At 45.1% G+C, this 19,476-nt stretch overlaps 2 protein-coding genes across 2 annotated transcripts in view; both read right to left on the bottom strand.

Moving 5' to 3' along the window:
- Nucleotides 1-10,094: 10,094 nt before the first annotated feature.
- Nucleotides 10,095-13,979, bottom strand: LOC136330171 (sialic acid-binding Ig-like lectin 14). The gene is made up of 7 exons (XM_066266667.1): nt 13,854-13,979; nt 13,016-13,069; nt 12,090-12,365; nt 11,846-11,893; nt 10,477-10,734; nt 10,246-10,381; nt 10,095-10,131 (listed from the first exon to the last, which is right to left on the bottom strand). Exons 2-7 carry the CDS (start codon nt 13,047-13,049, stop codon nt 10,095-10,097), a joined length of 789 nt encoding a protein of 262 aa, XP_066122764.1. The 5' UTR covers nt 13,050-13,069; nt 13,854-13,979.
- A 1,232-nt stretch (nt 13,980-15,211) lies between these two features.
- LOC136332066 (sialic acid-binding Ig-like lectin 6) overlaps nt 15,212-19,476 on the bottom strand; it is a 33,488-nt gene continuing 29,223 nt past the window's right edge. The window contains exons 6-8 of the mRNA XM_066271322.1: nt 17,534-17,618; nt 17,167-17,247; nt 15,212-15,765 (exon numbers count right to left, since the gene is read on the bottom strand). Of these exons, the coding sequence (XP_066127419.1) occupies nt 15,633-15,765; nt 17,167-17,247; nt 17,534-17,618 (299 nt within the window). The 3' untranslated portion in view covers nt 15,212-15,632. The remainder of the gene's footprint in view (nt 15,766-17,166; nt 17,248-17,533; nt 17,619-19,476) is intronic.

Genomic DNA, 19,476 nt, shown 5'->3' with positions numbered 1-19,476 from the left:
GGATGACGATGTCTCTTGGCCACCTGCAGGGTCTGAAGGTGGCTGTCGGGTGGGCTATGTTAGACCAGAAAACCCCTGGGTTGAACTGGAGAATGGGACAAGATGCAGAGGCAGACCCTGTTTGCTGTCACTGACTGAAGGTCACATGTTGTACCTGCACCATCCTGCAGGGACCACTGTGGCCAACAGAGCCTCTGACCGCAGCCCGGCTCAGAAACTCTTCCTCAGAACTCTGATGTCCTCATAGTTTTGGCCACTGAAGCATTGACATCTCTGGAATGTAAGGAGCAGTCTAGGGTCCCTTGTCACCATCTGATTAGCCAGGAGGTGGGAGTACTCCTGGGTGGTGAGAGAACTGGGGACTTTTTCCTGAAAGAAATGTTTGGTTTCTGCCCTAAATTTCCCTTTTTTTTTTTAAGTGAGAGGAGGGGAGATAGACAGACTCCCACATGTGCCCCAACCAGGATCTACCAGACAATCCCTGTCTGGGGCTGACACTCAAACCAACCAAGCCATGGGTGAGGGAGGGGAAACAACAGAGAAGGGGAGAGGGAGGCAAAAAGAAACAGATGGTCACTTCTCAAGTGTGTCCTGACTGGGGATCGAACCTGGAATGTCTGCAAGCTGGGCTGAAGCTATATCCACTGAGCTCACCGGCCAGTGTCCCAAACTTCTCCCTTCAACAGAAAGATCCCTCTCCCTTGAGCCACTGCAGGGGAAGTGAAAGCTGAGCTCTTCTCCCCTTGATCTGCAGCAGGATGAACGTTTCCCTCCCCCTGTGCCCTGAAAGCCTGCCTCTCACATCCTATAGACCAGCACCCTCTTCCCTCAAGAGAGGTGTGGAGTCTGAGGACACCTTTCTTGGAGGCCCTCTAAAGAACAGCGGGACTCTAAGAGTGTCCTGAGACCAAAACTCCTTGTAGAACCCACCCCAGGGTTGGAGATGCAGATATCTCAGGAAGCATTGGGGAAACTCTTGAACCCGTCTCCCTAGATCCCTACAGACAGAGTCTGGCACTGAGCCTGGAGCCCCTACTTCAACACCAGACTTGAATAAGCAATTTGAGAGCAGGGGGTGACAACCTATGTCTGTGTCTTGGCCCCTCCTCACAGTTTCTGTGAGCCCCACTCATACAGGGACAAAATATTTCTTTCCATTCTCTCCACAGCTCCTCCAGCCTCCACAGTTCCTCCCTTCCATGGGCTCTGTTCTTACTGTGTCCTCACACGGTCATCCTTCTCTGGGTTTCTGTGTCCTACTCTCTCATCTTCTTTTTTTTTTATGGTTACACTTTATGTTTTTTTTTTAATGAATCTATCTTGATGACATTGGTTTATAAAATTATATGGGTTTTAGATGCACAATTCTGTAATACATCATAGAATATAATATGCATCTGTATATTGTATTGTGTGTTCATCACCAACACTAGTCTCCTTCTGTCACCATTCATTCCCCTTTTAGACTCTTCTACCTCCCCCGCCCTCCTTCTCCTCTGGTAGTTCCCATATTGTTCCCCTTGGCTACTAGATTTTTGTCTGTTTGTTTGTGCTTAATCATTTCCCCTTCTTCACTAAGCCCTCCATTCTCTGACAGCTGTCAGTCTAATGACCTCTTCTTTTAAGGACAACGTTCCTATTGGACCTGAGCTCACCCCATATTTTTATTTTCACTGAATTATGTCCTGAAAGGCCCTATCTTTAAATACAGTCACGTTCGTAGATGCTGTGGGTTAAGACTTCAATATATGCATTGGACATGGGACACATTCATTTCATAACATCCACCTTCCTCTTTCCTCTCCACTCTGAGCCCAGGTTCCCACAGGTTCCCTGGGATTTGGGGAGAGTCAGTTCCTCTTCTCCAGGGAGCTCAAGGAGGAGAGGACAGGGAAGAGTGAGAGGGAGGAAGGGTCGCCTGGTCCTGCTGGGAGAGTGTCCTGAAGGACCTGGGAACTGAGCCCCCTCAAACCCCAGTCCCACCTCTGCCTTTTAGAATTCTCCTTTTTATTTAAATTATTTTTTTATTTATTCATTTTAGAGGAGAGAGAGAAAGAGAGAGAGAGAGAGAGAGAGAGAGAGAGAGAGAGAGGAGAAAGCATCAACTCCCACACATGCCTTGACCAGGCAAGCCCAGGGTTTGGAACCAGCAACCTCAACGTTCCAGGTCGACGCTTGATCCACTGCACCACCACAGGTCAGGCGAATTCTCCTTTTATTAATGTTTATTTTAGAGAGAGGAAGAGAAAGAGTAAGAGAGACAGGAACATCTCTCTATTCCTGTCTTTGCCTTGACCAGAGATCCAACCAGCAACCTCTGTGCTTCGGGGCGATGTTCTAACCAACCGAGCTCTCCAGGCAAGGCAGCCTTTGAGCATTTTCAAGCTGCTGTCAGACTAACTGGGTTGGGAACCAGGACAATGTCAACCTCTCCATCCTGAGGTGGCTTCTCCACTCCACTATTTGATGCTACTCCTTTGGCTGGAGAGAGGAGAGAGCTCCCTCAGCCAACCGGGGCTGAACGATGCCAGTCCATTGCCCTGGGCTCTCCAGGCTGACCTGGAGCCTCAGAACCCCACCTCGAGAGTGTAGACCACCCTTGGGTTAGATCCTCTTTTGAACCTCAGAGCTGCTCCCTCATGCGTGAGGCTGAAGAGAACTTCAGTACCTGGAGGGGCAGCTTGGCAGCTCTATGTCCAGAGCCACAGTAACAGGGAGACATGGCAAGAGAGGGCAGTCCAGGGACCCCACCTGTAGCCCTCCTCCTTCCCCTCCCCCTTCTGTATGCAGCTGCCAGGAAGTTCCGGGAAGTTGTCCTGAGACCATCAGCTTCTCCTTCCCTTTCCCAGAAACACTGAGGGTTTTCTTTTCCTGTTGTCACAGGATGAGTTCTTCAAGAATCAGTCCTCCTTTATTGACTCTCCATTCTGTCTAGACTTGTCCATCCTTGTGCATTCCTCATATCACTCAAACTGTCTCGTCAGAATCACCAAAGACTTCAAAGACCCCACAATTTCTGTTCCCAGTTTAAGTGGATACTGCCCCCTCAGCAGCATAGGATCCGCTCTTTCACCTGTTCCTTTTTGAAGCACTTTAGCCCAGCTTCTGTGCCACCTACAGCTGCCGTCTTGTCCACCTGCGGACACCATGCACACGCTGTAAAGTGCATCGTCTGTCCCAATCCCTTCCACAACTTCCTGCACTGCCCCCAGGGGGCGCTCCACTCCACAGACACACTGACCCCTATGGAGCCCCAGGCACCAGGATCTGTGCCATCAGAGCTCTGGAGAAGAGCAGCTCCACCGGAAATACTTCCCAAGTCCTGGACACGTTTGCAAATTTCCTCTTCCAAAATGGCTGCGTTCATTCTCTTTGGAAGAAGGTGAGTCAAATACTACTAGAGGATACGCTACTTTACTCTAGTTTTCAGTAACTGAGAATATTTGCAAGTCCCATACTTTGTATTCACTTATAATTGCTACTTCCTAGTGGATGTTGACACTCCATGTGAAGTATTCGTTTTTGAAAAGCAAATACTAATTTTTTTTTTCATTTTAAATTTATTATAATTTATTGTGTTAACATGAATTCAAATATCCCACTCAATATCACTTCCTCACCCCCAACCCCTTGTCTCCCACTCCCACCCCCTTGTCTCCCGTAGCCACCTGGCCACTCGTATCTATGGCCGATGCACAAATCAATGGATCTGTCCTCAGTGCCTGAGGCTGATGCTTAGACCAACCCAGGCTATCCTCAGCGCTTGTGGTGGACAGTAGAACCAATCAAGCCACTGGCTGTGAGAGGGAGGAGAGAGAGAATGGGGAGAAGGAGGGAAAGAGGAGCAGTTGGTCTCTTCTCGTGTGTGCCCTGATTGGGCATTGAACCTGGGACATCCATAAAACCCCTTCCCTTTGGGTTTCGCTGTCCTGTTATCTGTATCTCTGTGTTATGTATACGTAGTTGTTGGGGACCAAATAAGCCAACAGGGTGTTCTGCCGTTTGGGTATGTAAAGGACAGAGGTGTTGGGTCCAACCCCCACCTCACCTGCCAATTTAAGTTAACAAAGGGCTGTGCTTCAAAATAGACATGCTCGCCCCCTCCCCCCATGTTGTGCCCATGTTCCCGGAAGAGACTGGAAGCTAGTTTCTTCTTGGTGTAAAGTAAGATAGACTAGTATGGTGGGGGTTGTCTTTGAGTTGCCTTGGAAACCTAATTGAATTGCTAATGGCTCACCTTACCCAGAATAAAGAAGGATGTCTTTTTGGGGGAGGCCAAGTTTTTTGCTGCTTAAACAGTAGTAACTGTCAGCAAGGAGCTGTGGCATCCTCCCGAACCCATCCTGTATATATCTTTAAGTCTCTGTTTATTTTTCATTCATTTCGTACCATGTCTCACTCGAGACCCTGGGTAGATTCGTTGTGCGTGTTGCGGCACATAGTTTTGTTGTGAAGTACCTGTACCTCAATTCCACGGGTTCACATAGAGACACCGAGTCCGGATGAATTTTGAAGATTTTTATTAAAGGAGGAGATTTATTAAATATGCCGGCTGCATATGGCTGACATGGGGCAGTTGCAAATACAAATCATGTGTGTCTGGGCACAGCCCTTACGGCAGGTTATATACCTTTGTTCACACACACACAGTTTGGTGAGAAAAGGAGGAGGGAGATGGGACACAATTCATTAGCAAACTTACAACATTTGTCTATACGACCTATAAAATCATTTCTACATATTAAAACTTATAAGGTAACACAATAGCAAAAATGTTATTCCACATATTAAGAGATATTTCTAAATTTTCTAGTGTTCATTTGCCATTCCTTTGTTTAGAGATATTATATATACATTAATTACACACTTTCAGGAGGGGAGGGGTAGTTTCCATGGTGCTAGGGGACAAAATGCCTGCAAATGGCTCATCAAATAAGAAAAGGTTTTTTCAATCTCTCCCTTCCTGCACCTGGCTAGCTATTTACCTTCTTCCCTTACAGGTGTGGGGGGGAGGATGGGAATCTAAATCTCCTTCCCCTCTTCATTGCAATACAATGCTATCGGCCATCCTGTTTTGTTGTAAATCATACAAGTATAGAAAAAACATCTACAAAATATCTCTGCACACCTAGCCCAAATTAATAAAATGTTCTTGAAGATTCCTAAAATATTAATTCTGTAGCTTTTTGGTACCTTCTACAGTTTCACTAATCCCTTCACCTTCTATCCCATTCCCTCATCCTCCTTCCCTCTGACAGCTGTCCCTCTGCTCCCTGTGCAAATACTAATTTTTTATGTTACAACCTCAAGCTGTCTGGGGTCTGATCCCTGCTGACTTCCTCAGCCTCCTACCTTTTTGCTCCATTACTTTTTAATATTATCCTGTAAGAAAAGCTAAAGCAACCTTTCTTGGCAGTCACGGCCAGACCCTGATGTTTTTCTATTGAATATAAATAATGTCACAGAATATCACTCTAGACAAGGCCATTGTGATTGTGGTGGATCAAGACTGCTCCAGTCATGTGTCCGCATAGACACAAACAGAAATATTGCCTAAGCCTTACATGACCAAATACTCCCCTACCTAGGGTAATAAGAATAACTGTTGATTGTTAACCAGCTACAGCTTTAGTCGCTGCTATAAACCGAATGTTGTGCCCACTCCCCACATCCATATGTTGAAGCTCTAACCCCAGTGATGTGGTATTTGGAGAATACCACGTACCTTTCAGAGAGATTAGGTCATGATGTGAATTTTCATGAATAAAATTGTTGCCCTTATAAAACAGACCCCAGAAAACGCCGTCACCCCTTCTCAATGTAAGGATACTTGAGAACATGTTGCCTATGATCCAGGCAGTGGGCCCTTCCCAGATATCTAATCTATCTCAATTTTCATCTTAAACTTCACAGTTTGAGAACTGTATACATTTCTGTGGCCTATAAACTCAGTGTTTACTACTTTTTTATAGCAACTGGCACAGCCCACACAGACACTCGTGGCAGCTCAGAGACATCGCTGGGTGAGACTGGCATATATTTATCTTACTGACAACTTGATGACGATAAGGAGCATTTCTGTCATTCTAGAAAGAACCACCTACCATACCCTTCCGCCTCAGTCCCAGGATTCTCAGCCTGCCTTGCTTGAGCGAGACCCTGTGCCCATGCTCTGGGCGGCATCTTGGAAAAAGAAGCCTCAGACCCTCAGCTGTATTCCCTGGAATTTAGCCTCCTCACTGAGACCTCGCAGGGGTGAGCAATGCTGGCGGGCCGGCTGTTTTGGGAAGACACATTAGATCTGAGCTTGGAGGGGAGGAGCCTTGTTTCCTGACACCGCCCACCTGGGGTGGGGTTTCCATCACACTGAGCTGGGGTAGGATGGAGGAGGCGGGTGATGCATCCAGTGCAAGGACTCTCATTGTTCCTACCAAGTTGTAGTAGATGATCTCAAATACACGTTTCATTTTCTGATGCTTGCTTTTAGGACAATTTGCAGAGAATTAAACTGGTTGTTTAAAGAACTAATTGTCACAAGTCATGCTTGTTGGACTGCACAGTGAGCCCACGGAGCACCTCATGCTACCATTTCAGAAGTGGAACCAGCAACATTATTTTGAAATCGACAACTGAAAATGATGTGTCAATCAGCTGGCGAATAGTGAACAAAATGTGGTTTATCCCCCTACAATGCAATAATATGTAATAATTAAGAACAAATAAAGTTATTTTTAAGTAACACAATAGTTTTTATTAATTAAAAAAATAAGGACATGTACTCCAACATGGTTGAACCAAAAAAATGTATTACTTATCAAATGATTCAGATGGAAGATATTTGATATGATTTTATATATATGAAATGCTCATAAAAGCAGATTAGTAGAGATTGGAAGTAGGTATAGTTGCAAATGGGTTCAAAAGTCCTTTCTAGGTTAATCAAAATGTGTGACAATGGTTGCACAATTCTATAAATTTAGCAAGAAAGTAGGAAACTGTATAATTCAAATGAATAAATATTGTTATATAAAGTAATCCTCAATAAAAAATGTTTAAAATCTGCTGGAGACTTCTGTTTCTGAGCATAGGAAACTAACCGTATCCAGAATTATTATTTTTCTATAAACAAATAGAATACTGAACAAAATACAGGTGGTAGCTTGCAATGACACAACAACAATTAAAAAGACTAAAATTTCACTTAGTTGAGGAGCCAGGCATTGGACATTAAGAAAACTGTAATTGCTAAAATGTGCATCAGAGTTTTAAACAGCAAACAGCATTCCAGAGAAAAGCTTCAATGTTGACTGATTAGTAAAATACTAATTGGCATGTACAAACCGCATAAGGCCAGACAAGAGCAATTTTTAAGGGTAGAACAATTACCAGACAGCTATTAGATGGAAACTTTTCTGGAGATTACAAAGTGGTAGGACTTGTACATATTCCCCCCAACCAGAGTGAAGACACTTCCTTTAATATATGGGCATTCTGTCCAATCCTCAAAAGGGTCATAGCACCCAAGTGTAAGAAAATTAGCCCTAAAATCAAGGCTATACTAGTCCTATCTTAGAAAAGAAGCTAATAATTAAAGAGCCTTAAAAATATTGGCTCAACATGCAAGTCACTTGACTGCTTTCAAAGATAAAGATTAATGTTTTTTAAACAAATACAACAAAACCAAGAGTCAGTCACATAAATCTGACAATGTCCACCACTCAATGAAAAATTACTAGACAAATTAAGAAGTATGAAAATGCATCAAGTCCTGGCTGGTAGGCTCAGTGTTAGAGCATCGGCCCAGTGTGTGGATGTCCCAGGTTTGACTCCTGGTCAAGGCTCACAGGAATAGTACCCATTTGCTTCTCCACCTCTTCCCCTCTCACATCTCTCTCTCTCTCTTCCCCTACTGCAGTCATGGCTCGATTGGAGTGAGTTGGCACCTGGTGCTGAACATGGCTCCATGGCCTTTGCCTCAGGCATTAAGAAGAGCTCAGTTGCTGAGCAATGGAACAATGCCCCCAGATGGGCAGAGCATTGCCCCATAGTGGGCTTGCCAGGTGGATCCAGTTTGAGTGCATGTGAGACTGTCTCTCTGCCTCCCCTCTTCTCACTGAACAATGAAAAAAGATATATCAGTTCATAAGAAAGAAGTCATTCAGTAAATCATACTCAGACATGATGGAGGAGATGAACTTAACTGACAAAGTCATTAAAGGACTTCTTAAAAATATGCTCCATATATTCAAGGATATAAAGGAAAACATTTACCATCATTAGAGAAGAAAGAAAAGATTAAAAACTAAGAAACTGCAGCTTCTAGAGGATAAAATACATGTCTGGAAAGCTAGTGTCACTTAATGAGGTTAACAGGAGAATCAACATTGTAGAGTAATCAGTAAGCGTGAGAACGTAGCTAAAGCTTCTCTTCTAACTGGAAAACACAGAAGGAGAAAAGTGGAGAAAGGTGCACAGATGCTCGTGGCCCTATGACATGATGTTGGGCAAGGTGACACAGGAACAAGTTGAGACCCAAAAAGAAGAAAAGGAGAAAATATAAACATATTTTTACTTATTTATTAAATAAATATGGGCTCCCATTTTTACAAATATGATCACACTATAAAATGACAGACTGGAGATACTCAAAAAACTCCCAACAGGGAAACATCTCTCTTTCTCTCCCATTCTTTATATCAAACACACATGCTGAACACACACACACACACACACACACACACGCTCATACAACAGCCACACACACAACACCAAGGCAAATATTAATCACAACATATAAACCCACTAAAAATTATAAGGTATTAAAACTAGCCAAACTGCAAATTAAAAAAAAATTACCGTAGAATTTTCATTAAAAACAAAACACACTGAAATCCAATGGAAGTGGAAGAATTGAAAGGGGAAAATGTTTTTCTAGAATTTTTTACTCAATAAAAATATCTTTTCAAAGCTAGTTAAAAAAAAAACACTTTTGCAGCCAAAGATCAGCTGGGAGAATTTGTCACCAGCACACCTGCATTACAGGAATTGTATGAAAAGATCTTCAGGTTAATGGAAAACAATAGGGAGGGGGAAATGAAGAAAGATGGTCAAAAGATACAAACTTCTAATTATAACATAACTAAGAACTAGAGACACAAAGTGCATGAGATAGATGACTATAGCTAACAGTACTGTACAATACATCAAAAAGTAGATAAGAGAACAAATCCTGATATTTAGCTGCGGACTGAAATATATTTTCCTTCTTTCTTCTTCACCTTTTATTGCATTTACATTAGAAGATGGATGTTTTCGGAATATATTGTGATAATGATATCACAATACATGAAAATAAAACCATCATGCTATATGTTTTGAACTCACACAGTAGTGTATGTCAATTAATTTTCAATAAAACAGAAAAGGGGAAACTGATACTATAAAGAAATTTAAATGCATACAAAGAAATAGAGAGCAATTAAACATGCTAATATGAGGATAAATATAAGAGTTGGTTTTTCTAATTAAACGTCACTTTTAAATTATTGGTGTTTTTTTAATTAAACTACCATTTAAAAATAATACGTTAAGGGATTTTTAACAACATATTATGGAGTTAAATTTTGGGATTATCAGAACCACATTTAGGGTGAGCACAGAAACATAATATTACATAGAGTTTATTTAAATTAATTGGTACTAGCCCTGGGCGGTTGGCTCAGTGGTAGAGTGTTGGCCTGGCGTCCGGGAGTCCCGGGGTTCGATTCTTGGCCAGGGCACACAGGAGAAGTACCCATCTGCTTCTCCACCCCTCCCCCTCTCCTTCCTCTCTGTCTCTCTCTTCCCCTCCCGCAGCCGAGGCTCCATTGGAGCAAAGATGGCCTAGGCGCTGGGGATGGCTGTGTGGCCTCTGCCTCAGGAGCTAGAATGGCTCCGGTCACAACAGAAAGGACAAGGACATAGTCATCCGGCACCTCCTTTCTCCCCTGAGCTGTGCGGAGTGGGCATTGGGACACAGTGGTTACATGGATCCTCATCCACCTGCCAGGGCCCTGGAGTCCAGACCTCAGCACCACCTTGAGGACGGGGCTCAGTCACTCCTCACGGACTTCTCCCCTGGGAGCCCCTAACCTGTGGGGGAAACAAGATCTGAAATGAGGAACTAGTTCAGCACAGGAAGAAAAAGAGATGTGTGAAGCCACCAAGGTGTCTCCAAATTCAAGAGACCCTGAGAAACCTTCTCACCTGGTGTAGTAGAGCCAGGTGAGGCCATAGGTGAGGAGGAAGCCAGTCCCCATGAGGGCTCCCCTGAGCACGGTGAGGACCAGGGGCCAGGAGCCCTTCTGTTCCCCACAGACATGGGGGCAGGAAGGGGAAACACCTGTGACAGGAAGAGGGGAGTGGTGGAGGCGTGAGTTTCCTTAAGCCCGTGCCTCAGCCCTCATTAATGTCACCCAAAAACACAGGTGTCCTCACCCTGCACAGCGAGGCTCAGGGAGACATGGTAGGAGATCCGTGGGTGCTGAGCTCGGCAGGTGAACTCCCCTCCATCTGCCAAGACCACCTGGGGCAGCTCCAGGACCCCGGGATCCCAGGCCTTGGAGGGACTCAGTGTCCCGCTCCCCCGAGACCAGCTCAGCCTGGCAGGAGGGTTGCCATCCGTTTCACAGACCAAGCACAGGGACTGTACCTCCTGGACTCGCAGGGAGGTGGCATTGCCCAGGACCTCGGGGACTAAGGGGACAGAGAGAGCCGGAAGGGCAGGGCTGAGAGGCCCTTCCCTTATCTGTCCACCCACAGACTAAAAATGGAAAATGTTTTTGATGAGACAAGTATTGCAAGCTAGGGCCAGTAGAGAAAAGATTCATGGGGTGAGGGAAGAAGCGGCAACCTGCTGAACCCAGACTAGGGGGAGGAACATTTGGGAAAGTGTTGGTTATTTCTAGACCTGCAGAGACCACTCAGGACGTGGACCCTGACCTGATACATTGTGCAGAGGTGCTGACACATGGAGGTCTGACCATTGGAGCTCACACACGGGTGATGTTCTCAGCCTCTCTCTTGAGGAATGAGGGAGCCATGGTGCATTCCAAGCAGGAATAGAATAGGGACACATCTGGTGCGTGTAGAGTAAACAGTGGGGCCTAAATTGTGAGGAGCAGGCGGAGGAGAGACTGGAGGCTGGTGGCCATAGAAAAGGCTTGTCTAGGTCCAGTTCTTTCATGTTCAGGTGAGAGGGACGGCAAAGGCCCAAGGTGGGCTGCACTCGTGGGGATGAAGGAAGTTTGATTTTTGATACGTTTTCAGGAAGTCACATTTGCACAACTCAGTGAGTCATGGGGAGAGTTGGGTGAATGCGGAATGGCTAACGTGACTCTCAGGACATTGAGTCAGGTTCCTGAGGCAGGATGCCCCCCCCACGAGGGGAACAGAGGACACTCGGGTGGTCGGGACAGCACAGAGTTAGTGGGTCTTCAGGGCAGAGGCAGGATGGGAACACCAGGGTGGACGGGCTCACCCGAGGGATTGGGCAGGAAGTGGCTGGTAACCGGGTACCGGCTGTGGGCTCATCTCCTCGAAGGAGACGGAGCTGGCACAGTCAGGGAGAGGGAAGGAGTGAGGAACAAATGTCACAGGAATGTGAGGGAGATAGGAGGTCAGGGTGAGGGAGCAACCAGAGGTGACAGAGAAGGGTCAACTAGGAATTCAGGAAGCCTAGAGAGTCCCAGCAGGGGACAGGTCGTGGGCAGGACAGACTCAGAATGTCACACGTGTTCATTCTGCTCTACTATACAACATGGGCTACAGCCAACCTCTGACCTCAATTCACCAGGGCCTCTCCCACCTGTGCTGTTTCCCCAGAATACATGGACGGTCACATTCCGTGGAGCATCTGGAAGAGAAGTGAGTAATCAGCCACCTGCGGTGTGATGGGCTGGTCGTGAGAATGGAGGTGGGTCTGGGTGTTCTCTCCACCTTCACCCCAGCCACACCTCCAGGGACACTCCCCATGTATTCTCCACCCAGGGTCCGCCCCCTCCCCAACAGCCCAAACTTTCAGGGTCCAAGCGTCCTGACCGGGCACTCACAGGACACATTGAGTTGGATGGTCTTCTCCCAGATCTCCCCGCCTTGCAAGGTCACCCGACAGGTGAGGTTGGCGCCATGGTCCTGTAGTGTTGGTGTGAGGATGACCACTGAGGAGTCGGGAGTCTGTGGACCCAGGGAAGTGAAGTTGACCCCGACCCAGGAGAAGACCAGTGGTGTCTCCCACTCACAGGCCCACGGCACTGTGCAGGTAATGTTGTTGGGGTGGCTAGCTTCTAGGGTGCCATGGAAATCTATGTCAGGTGTCCGTGTCAGAGCTGTTGAAGAGAGAGACAGAGACCTGGGCACTAGAGGTGGGGGCTCCTAGTGTGCCCCTAACAGCAGCCTCTGCCTCTGACTTTCCCCAGCATCTTTCCCCCTTGGGCCCCTGGATCCATCCCAGAAAGAGAAGGGGTTCCCCCTCAGTCACGGAACCCGCAGGACTCATCCATGTGTCCTCTCCTTGACCCCGTTCCTTACCTGTCACATGCACAGAGACATGGGTCTTTCTAAAATCATATCTTGCATAGAACCCTCTCTCAACCCTAAAGAAGTATGTCCCTGTGTCCCTTCTCTGTGCATCTCTGATGTACAGGGAGCAGCTGTAGGTCTGGGGGTTCCCGAGAAGCTGGAATCGGCCCTAGGTCCCCTTCTGCACCCTACGACCTGGGTTGTTTGTGGCCACTGGGTCATCCTGGTTTGTAATGGCATGTTCCCGGAACCAGTAGTCAAAAGCTGGGGTGGAGTCAGTCCAGTTTTTTTGGGGGTAGGAGACGTTGCAGGGCACGTAGACACACAGGCCCTCCTGCACTGTCAGGGACTCCTGCACCTGCAGCTGGAATCCTGGAACCTGAGCCAGACACCCTGGGGAAAACAATGGTCAGCCACACCCGTTCCCAGCCCACACGCTCTCCCCTCGGGCACTCACCTGCCCACAGCAGGGGCAGCAGCAGCGGTAGCATCTCCGAGAGTTTCTGGGCTCCTGTGGGTGAAAAATGAAATGAAGGCACCGGGAGGGGTGCTGAGGGGAGCAGGACTCACGGAATCTAGGGATTCACGTGGGACCTCTCCGTCCACGAAGGGGAAACTCAGAGATGAAGCTTATTCCCACTGTGCACAGAGCAGACAGGCACTTCAAAGCCCAGAGACCCTGGAGATTTGCCCACAGATTAGCTCAGGGTCTTCCCTACAGCATCAGAGCAGGATCAAAATTCTGAGGACATCTGATGATGTGATATGTGCGTCTCTTAAGATCCTCATGTCCAAGGGGATTTTTTTTGAGCACTAGTTTTTATACCAGGAAGCTGTAAACACCCAGATGTCACAGCCCCATTCAGACCAAGTTATTGCCCCTGCAAGGTTATGATTCATTCTGTTCTGTGTGAGCATTGGGGGCAGAAGATACAAAGCATGCTAGCTGGAATGAAGGAAGCCTCTATCCAACCATCCATCCATCCATCCATCCATCCATCCATCCATCCAACCATTTATCCATCCATCCATCCATCCATCCATCCATCCATCCATCCATCCATCCATTTTTCCATTCATCCATTCATCTATCCATCCATCCATGCATCTATCCATCCATCCATGCATTTATGCACCCATTCATCCTTCCATCCATCAATCTATCCATCCACCCATCCATCCATCCATCCCTCCCTCCATCCATCCATCCATCCATCCATCCATCCATCCATCCATCCATCCAACACTCAGTGAGCATCTTAGTGCTGGATGGCAGGAGACAAGCATGGACGTACCTGGTCATGCTGTGAGATGCTCCCCACGTCGTGGTGTCAAACTTTCCTCCTAAATTCAGCACCATCAAGCTATAGAGCTGCAGTCATGGGTGAATTAAGCATATATCCGGGTAACATGTTGGGTATGTTCTGTAAATATGAATGTTTTTTTTTCTTTTTTGTAATCTAGTTTAAAAAGAAAAAGAAATCTTTTCAAGTTGCAAAACTGAAAACTCTAGATCCACTAATCAACAACCTCCCATTTTCCTGGTCAAAATGAAGGTGACTTCAACACAGGCATCTTAGGACCTAATGACAGAGCTCTCACACTCTGTGTGATCCTGAGACCCCAGAAAGGTGTCTGTCTTTACAACGCAGCTCTGTGGCTGTTACAACCCCGCCCCTTGTCATTCTCTTCCACTCTGTAAAAAGGCTTCCTGCTGCTCTGAATATGAGTATCTTTGAGAGTCCCTGCTCTCAATTTGAAGAAGATATACCCAGAAGAGGGATGACTAGATTGTATATATTTTTGACTCTTACTGTTTTGAGGAACTGCCATATTTTTATCATCCCTCCCTTTTCCCCCCTCACTTCTGTCCTCACCATTCAGTAGCTGCACACAGTAACATCTGCAGTCTGGGCCCCTCTCCTGATTTTCAGACACTCACTCCCACCTCTCAGATATCAAGTGACAGCTCAGAATACACATCACCCTCAAAACTCTCCTCCCTGAACCCCGCACACTGCACAACCCCCCCCCCCGTCCAGGTGTCAGGAAAATACTCCAATATCATCTCTACCCCTCTCTTTTCCTCACTCCCCACTTCCACTAGAATATCGGTGGCCTCAACCTGCAGAACACACCCTCCTGCCTGCACCGTGTCCCTGGTCCCGGGCGCCATCACATCCTGCCTGGACCAGCCCGTCCTGCCTCATGGCTGCTCCTTTCTGTTGTCCTGGGCTCGCTCTGGATGATTGTGGACATAGAAGCCATTACGATCCTGATCAAACGAGGCTCTAATCCTGTGTCTGCTCTCCTCAAGGGCTCTAGAACCTTCCATGGTTCGCAATGGCCTTCCACGGGGCCACAGCGCCCACCCAGCTGCTCCCCCTCCTGTGTGTTTCTGAGCTGTCACGTGGGCCCCCAGTCTCCCAGGCACCACGCCTGCTTCTGCCTCAGGGCGGCTGCACTCAGGGTTCCCCTTCTCTTCTCTTCCTGGGAACTTTCTCTTAACCACACAGCCTGCTTCCTCCTTGTCTTCAAACGTTCTTTTATTCTCACTTCCTCACACACTCAGATGCAGAAATCCCACCTAATGTGTCACACGCCCCTTCTACTGTGTGATTGTCCACCAAGCACGGATTAATATGTCGCACGCTCTAATTTTATTCATGATTTCTTATTTTCACCCTTGTCTCCATAGTGACAGCACTTTCCAGAATTCAGTACTTCTCAATCCATATGTTTTATTGTGACAAAATGTCCACAAAATAAAACTTTCCCTTCTTAATATTTTATAGGGCACCATTCAGTGGCACCAGTTACTTTTATAATGTTGTACAATCCTCACCACTGTCTGTTTCCAGAATATGTCATCATCCCAAACACAAAGGGCAGAGTTTCACAATAACGCCCCACTTCTTTCCCCTAGTCCCGGGCAACCACCATTCTATTTTTGGTCTTGATGAATTTGCACATTCTTAGCTCACATAAGCAGAATCATACAACATGCGTCCTTCTGTGTCTGGCTTTTTTCAATCTATCATCTTGTCTTGAGTTCCTCCATGTTCAAGCAGGTGTCAGAATGTCATTCCTCCCTGTTTAAGGCTAAAGGATGTTCCATTGTACATATGTGTCTCCTTTGGTTCATCCGTTCGTGTGGGTGGACACTGGGCTTGGTTCCACTGCTGCTTCGAATAACGTTGCTGTGAACTGTGGAGTGCAAGTCAGGTGAATTTGGGAATCCACTTTCTTTAGTATGCACCTGGGATCAGCTTGGTCACATGGTAATTCTCAGCTCAACCATTGGAGGAAATTCCAAAATATTTTTCAAAAGGTCCCACCATTTTTTATTTCCACAAGCAATTTACAAAGCAACCAATTTGTGTACATTTTTGTCAGCACGTGTTATTTTCAGATTTTTTTAATATACAGGATATGTCCTAATCATGTATAATATTATTTAATTTAGTTTTGAGTGGTATTTCTCTAATGAATAATGTTTTTTTAACTTTTTAAAATGTATTTATTTTAGGAAGAGAGAGGGAAAGAGAGAGAAGGGGGGAGAAACACTAAGCATGAGCTCCTATGTGTGCCTTGACCAGGCAAACCCAGGGTTTCGAACCTGCGACTTTAGCATTCCAGGTCGACACTTGATCCACTGTGTCACCACCGGTCAGGCTTTAATGACTAATGTTATCAACTATTATTTATGTGCCTTTTTATCACTTGTATACTTTCTTTACAGAAGCATCTTTTCAAGTCTTTAGAGAGTACATACTTTTAAAATTGAATTCACTGATGCATCTCTGGAGTCTACAACAATGCTGACACTTAGCAGGTGCTCAGTAACTCTAGCTAAATGAGTCTAGAATAAACCACTGAGCATCACTACTGAGAACTCTACAATGACACACACATGCACAATGGCTTGACTGAGAGTGAGGGAAGATGAACACATGATATTCAGGAATGGGGAAGAAAGGATATATCAGCTTAAGACACTGCACATGCAATGTCTGAGAGTCACAGAGACCCTAGCTGTGCTCACTGTGGAGATGGTGTGCTATTCAGAGGCATGGCAGAGTGTGGAGAGTCCGGCTGGGTTCAGACCACGTCAACCCTCAACCCCAGCCTGTGGTTTTTCCACCTGGGTTTCTGGCTGTGGAGAGCAATGGACAGTATTTATATTTGGCTAGAGGTGGACAATATGTTTTAGGAACCACAACGGGAGGACTGTATTGAGGACAGAGATGGAGGTGGGAGCTTGATGTGTACAGGGACACAGGAATACAGGAGAGCAGAGCAATGATCAGTGTTCGATGGGGAGGAGACAGAAAACAAGATGAGCTCTCATTAGGCAGAAGGTTGGACTAGTCCTTGTGGTTTATTGGCTTGGGGAGAAGAGGAGAGGACAAAGTGTAGAGCCACACTACCTTTTGGCCTTAGAGAAAGGGACCTTGTGTCACCACTGTGTTGGAGACCCCAGCAGAGATGTGGGTTTGAGAGGAAGATGGCAGCTCAATTGCAGCAACGCTGACTGGACAATCTGGGGGGACCTAACAGGGGAAGGTGTCTGTAGGATGTTGGCTGGTGGAAGCTTGTATCACTCACCTGAGGGGCCAACCGGGGACAACATTTGCATCCTCCACATCTTTTGCAGTCCTGGCTGACTTCTTCCTACAGGACCTCACTCTGAAAAAATACACCAAGGTCGTAAAAGCTCATGAGATTGGGACGCAGCAGGCAGCAGACCCTTTTTTCTGTTCAGGGATTAGAAGAGAGACTTAGGTGGGAGATGGCTGGTCTGGCTCCACAGACATCCCTGCACATTTGCTGGGCAGTGCACTTAAGACAGCTGCCCATGTGCAATCCTCAATTATCAACCCGTCAGCCCTATTCATACACCATACTGGTTCTGGCACTCCACCACACGCCCCTGTTATTTCCAAGCTTCCCCATGCCCCGGGGTAATGCTCACATGAGGACGATGAGGCAGACGAGGAGGAGGAGGGTCTTGACAGCTGCTTCCCCCATGGCCACCAGCACTACCCCTGCCATTGGTCCTAAGAGATGGAGAGATGTGACTACAGATGTAAAGAGAGCCCTAAGGACTATGAAAATCTCCTGACCACCGAACAAAAGGGTGGTGGCATATGAATAAATTTATTGTAAGTTTTATTTCAGAAAAATATTTAATTCTTCTCACTTGAAAAATGTTTGCAAGAATGATAATTTTAACAAAAAAAGGGTAAAAGACCTGTACTCAGAAAGTGATAAAACCCTGAAGTAAGAAACTAAGGAAGATGCAAATAAGTGAAAGTAAACTCTGTGTTTATGGAGAAAAAAATTAACATTAAGATATTTATACTACTCAAACCAATCCATAGATTCAACAATATTATTATCAAAATGCCAATGGCATATTTCATAGAAATAGAACTAATATTCCAAAAATAGATATGGAACCAAAAATTCACCCCAAGTAGCAACAACAATTGTGAGAACAATGAAAATGTTTGGAAGACTCATGCTACCTGATATTAAACTATACTACAAGGGCATAGTTATCTATATTACATGGTACTTTCATAAAAATGACATATAGGTTAATGGAACAAAATACAGCACCCAGAATCAAACCCATGCCTTCAAGTTTAATTAATATCTGACTAAGGAGGCTAAAATATACAATAGGATAAAGACCATCTATTCAATAAATGGCATTGGGAAAATTGGACAGGTGTGTGGAAAAAAATTAAAACTAGACCACCTTTTACATCATTCAAATAAAATAAATTTAAAATGGATTAAAAACTTAAATATTAGACTTGAAATGATAAACATCCTGGATGAAACCATACACAGTAAAATCTTGAACATTTCTAACAATATTTTTTGTCATATATCTCCTTAGGAAATGGAAAAAAATTAAAAAGGGTCCATATCAAACAAAAAACTTTTTGCACAGCAGATGAAAATTATATGAAAAGATATCAACAAAATGAAAATACAACCACCTGAATAGGAGAACATATTTGCTAAAGAGACATTTGTTAAAGGGTTAATATCTAAAATTTATTAAGAAAGTCTACAACTCAACACTGAAAAAAATTCAATTAATAAATAGGCACAAGACCTGAATAGACACATATTCAAAGAGGACACACAGATAGTCAATAAACATATGAAAAGTTGTTCAACATCACTAAATATTTTTATATTTTTAATTGTATTATTCATTTTTATTTTTAGTTCTTTTTTGTTAGAGCTCTTAACTACTACTCTCAAAAGCCATCAAGGAAGAAGAAATTGAATGCAATCATTACACAAAAAAGGAGGCATAGTTCAGAAACAAAATAAAATACCTCCAGAAAGCAATCTCAATCACTTGGAGTTAAACAATAGACAATTCAAAATTGAACTTCTGAAAATAGGTAATGAGATGCAAGAAAACACTGTTAGGTAATTTAATAAACTCAGAAAACAAATTAATGAACAAAACGAGTACTTCCTACTTCATGAAGGAGATGGAAAGTTTAAAAAAGAACAAAACAGAAATGAGGAACTCAATATATGAATTGCAAAATGAGATAGCAAGTTTAACTACTAGAACATGACAGATAGAGAAAAGAATCTGTGACATTGAAAGCAGGCAATTATAGACACTACAGAGAAAAGGAGAGACTTGCTAATATAAAAATATGATAGAGACAGACAGATTGAGATAGGAAGGGAGGGAGATGAGAAGAATCAACTCATAGTTGTGGTACCTTAGTTGTCACTGATTCTTCCTCATACGTGCCTTGACCAGGGGTTCCAGCCGAACCAGTGACCTCTTGCTCAAGCCAGAGACCTTGGTCTCAAGCCAGTGACCTTGGACTCAAGCCAGAGACCTTTGGGCTCAAGCCAGCGACCATGGGG

This window comes from Saccopteryx bilineata, chromosome 3 (assembly GCF_036850765.1).
Source record: "Saccopteryx bilineata isolate mSacBil1 chromosome 3, mSacBil1_pri_phased_curated, whole genome shotgun sequence".
Classification (NCBI taxonomy): domain Eukaryota; kingdom Metazoa; phylum Chordata; class Mammalia; order Chiroptera; family Emballonuridae; genus Saccopteryx; species Saccopteryx bilineata.
Note: the sequence above shows the minus strand (reverse complement) of the source record. Positions and strands in the feature narration are given on the sequence as shown.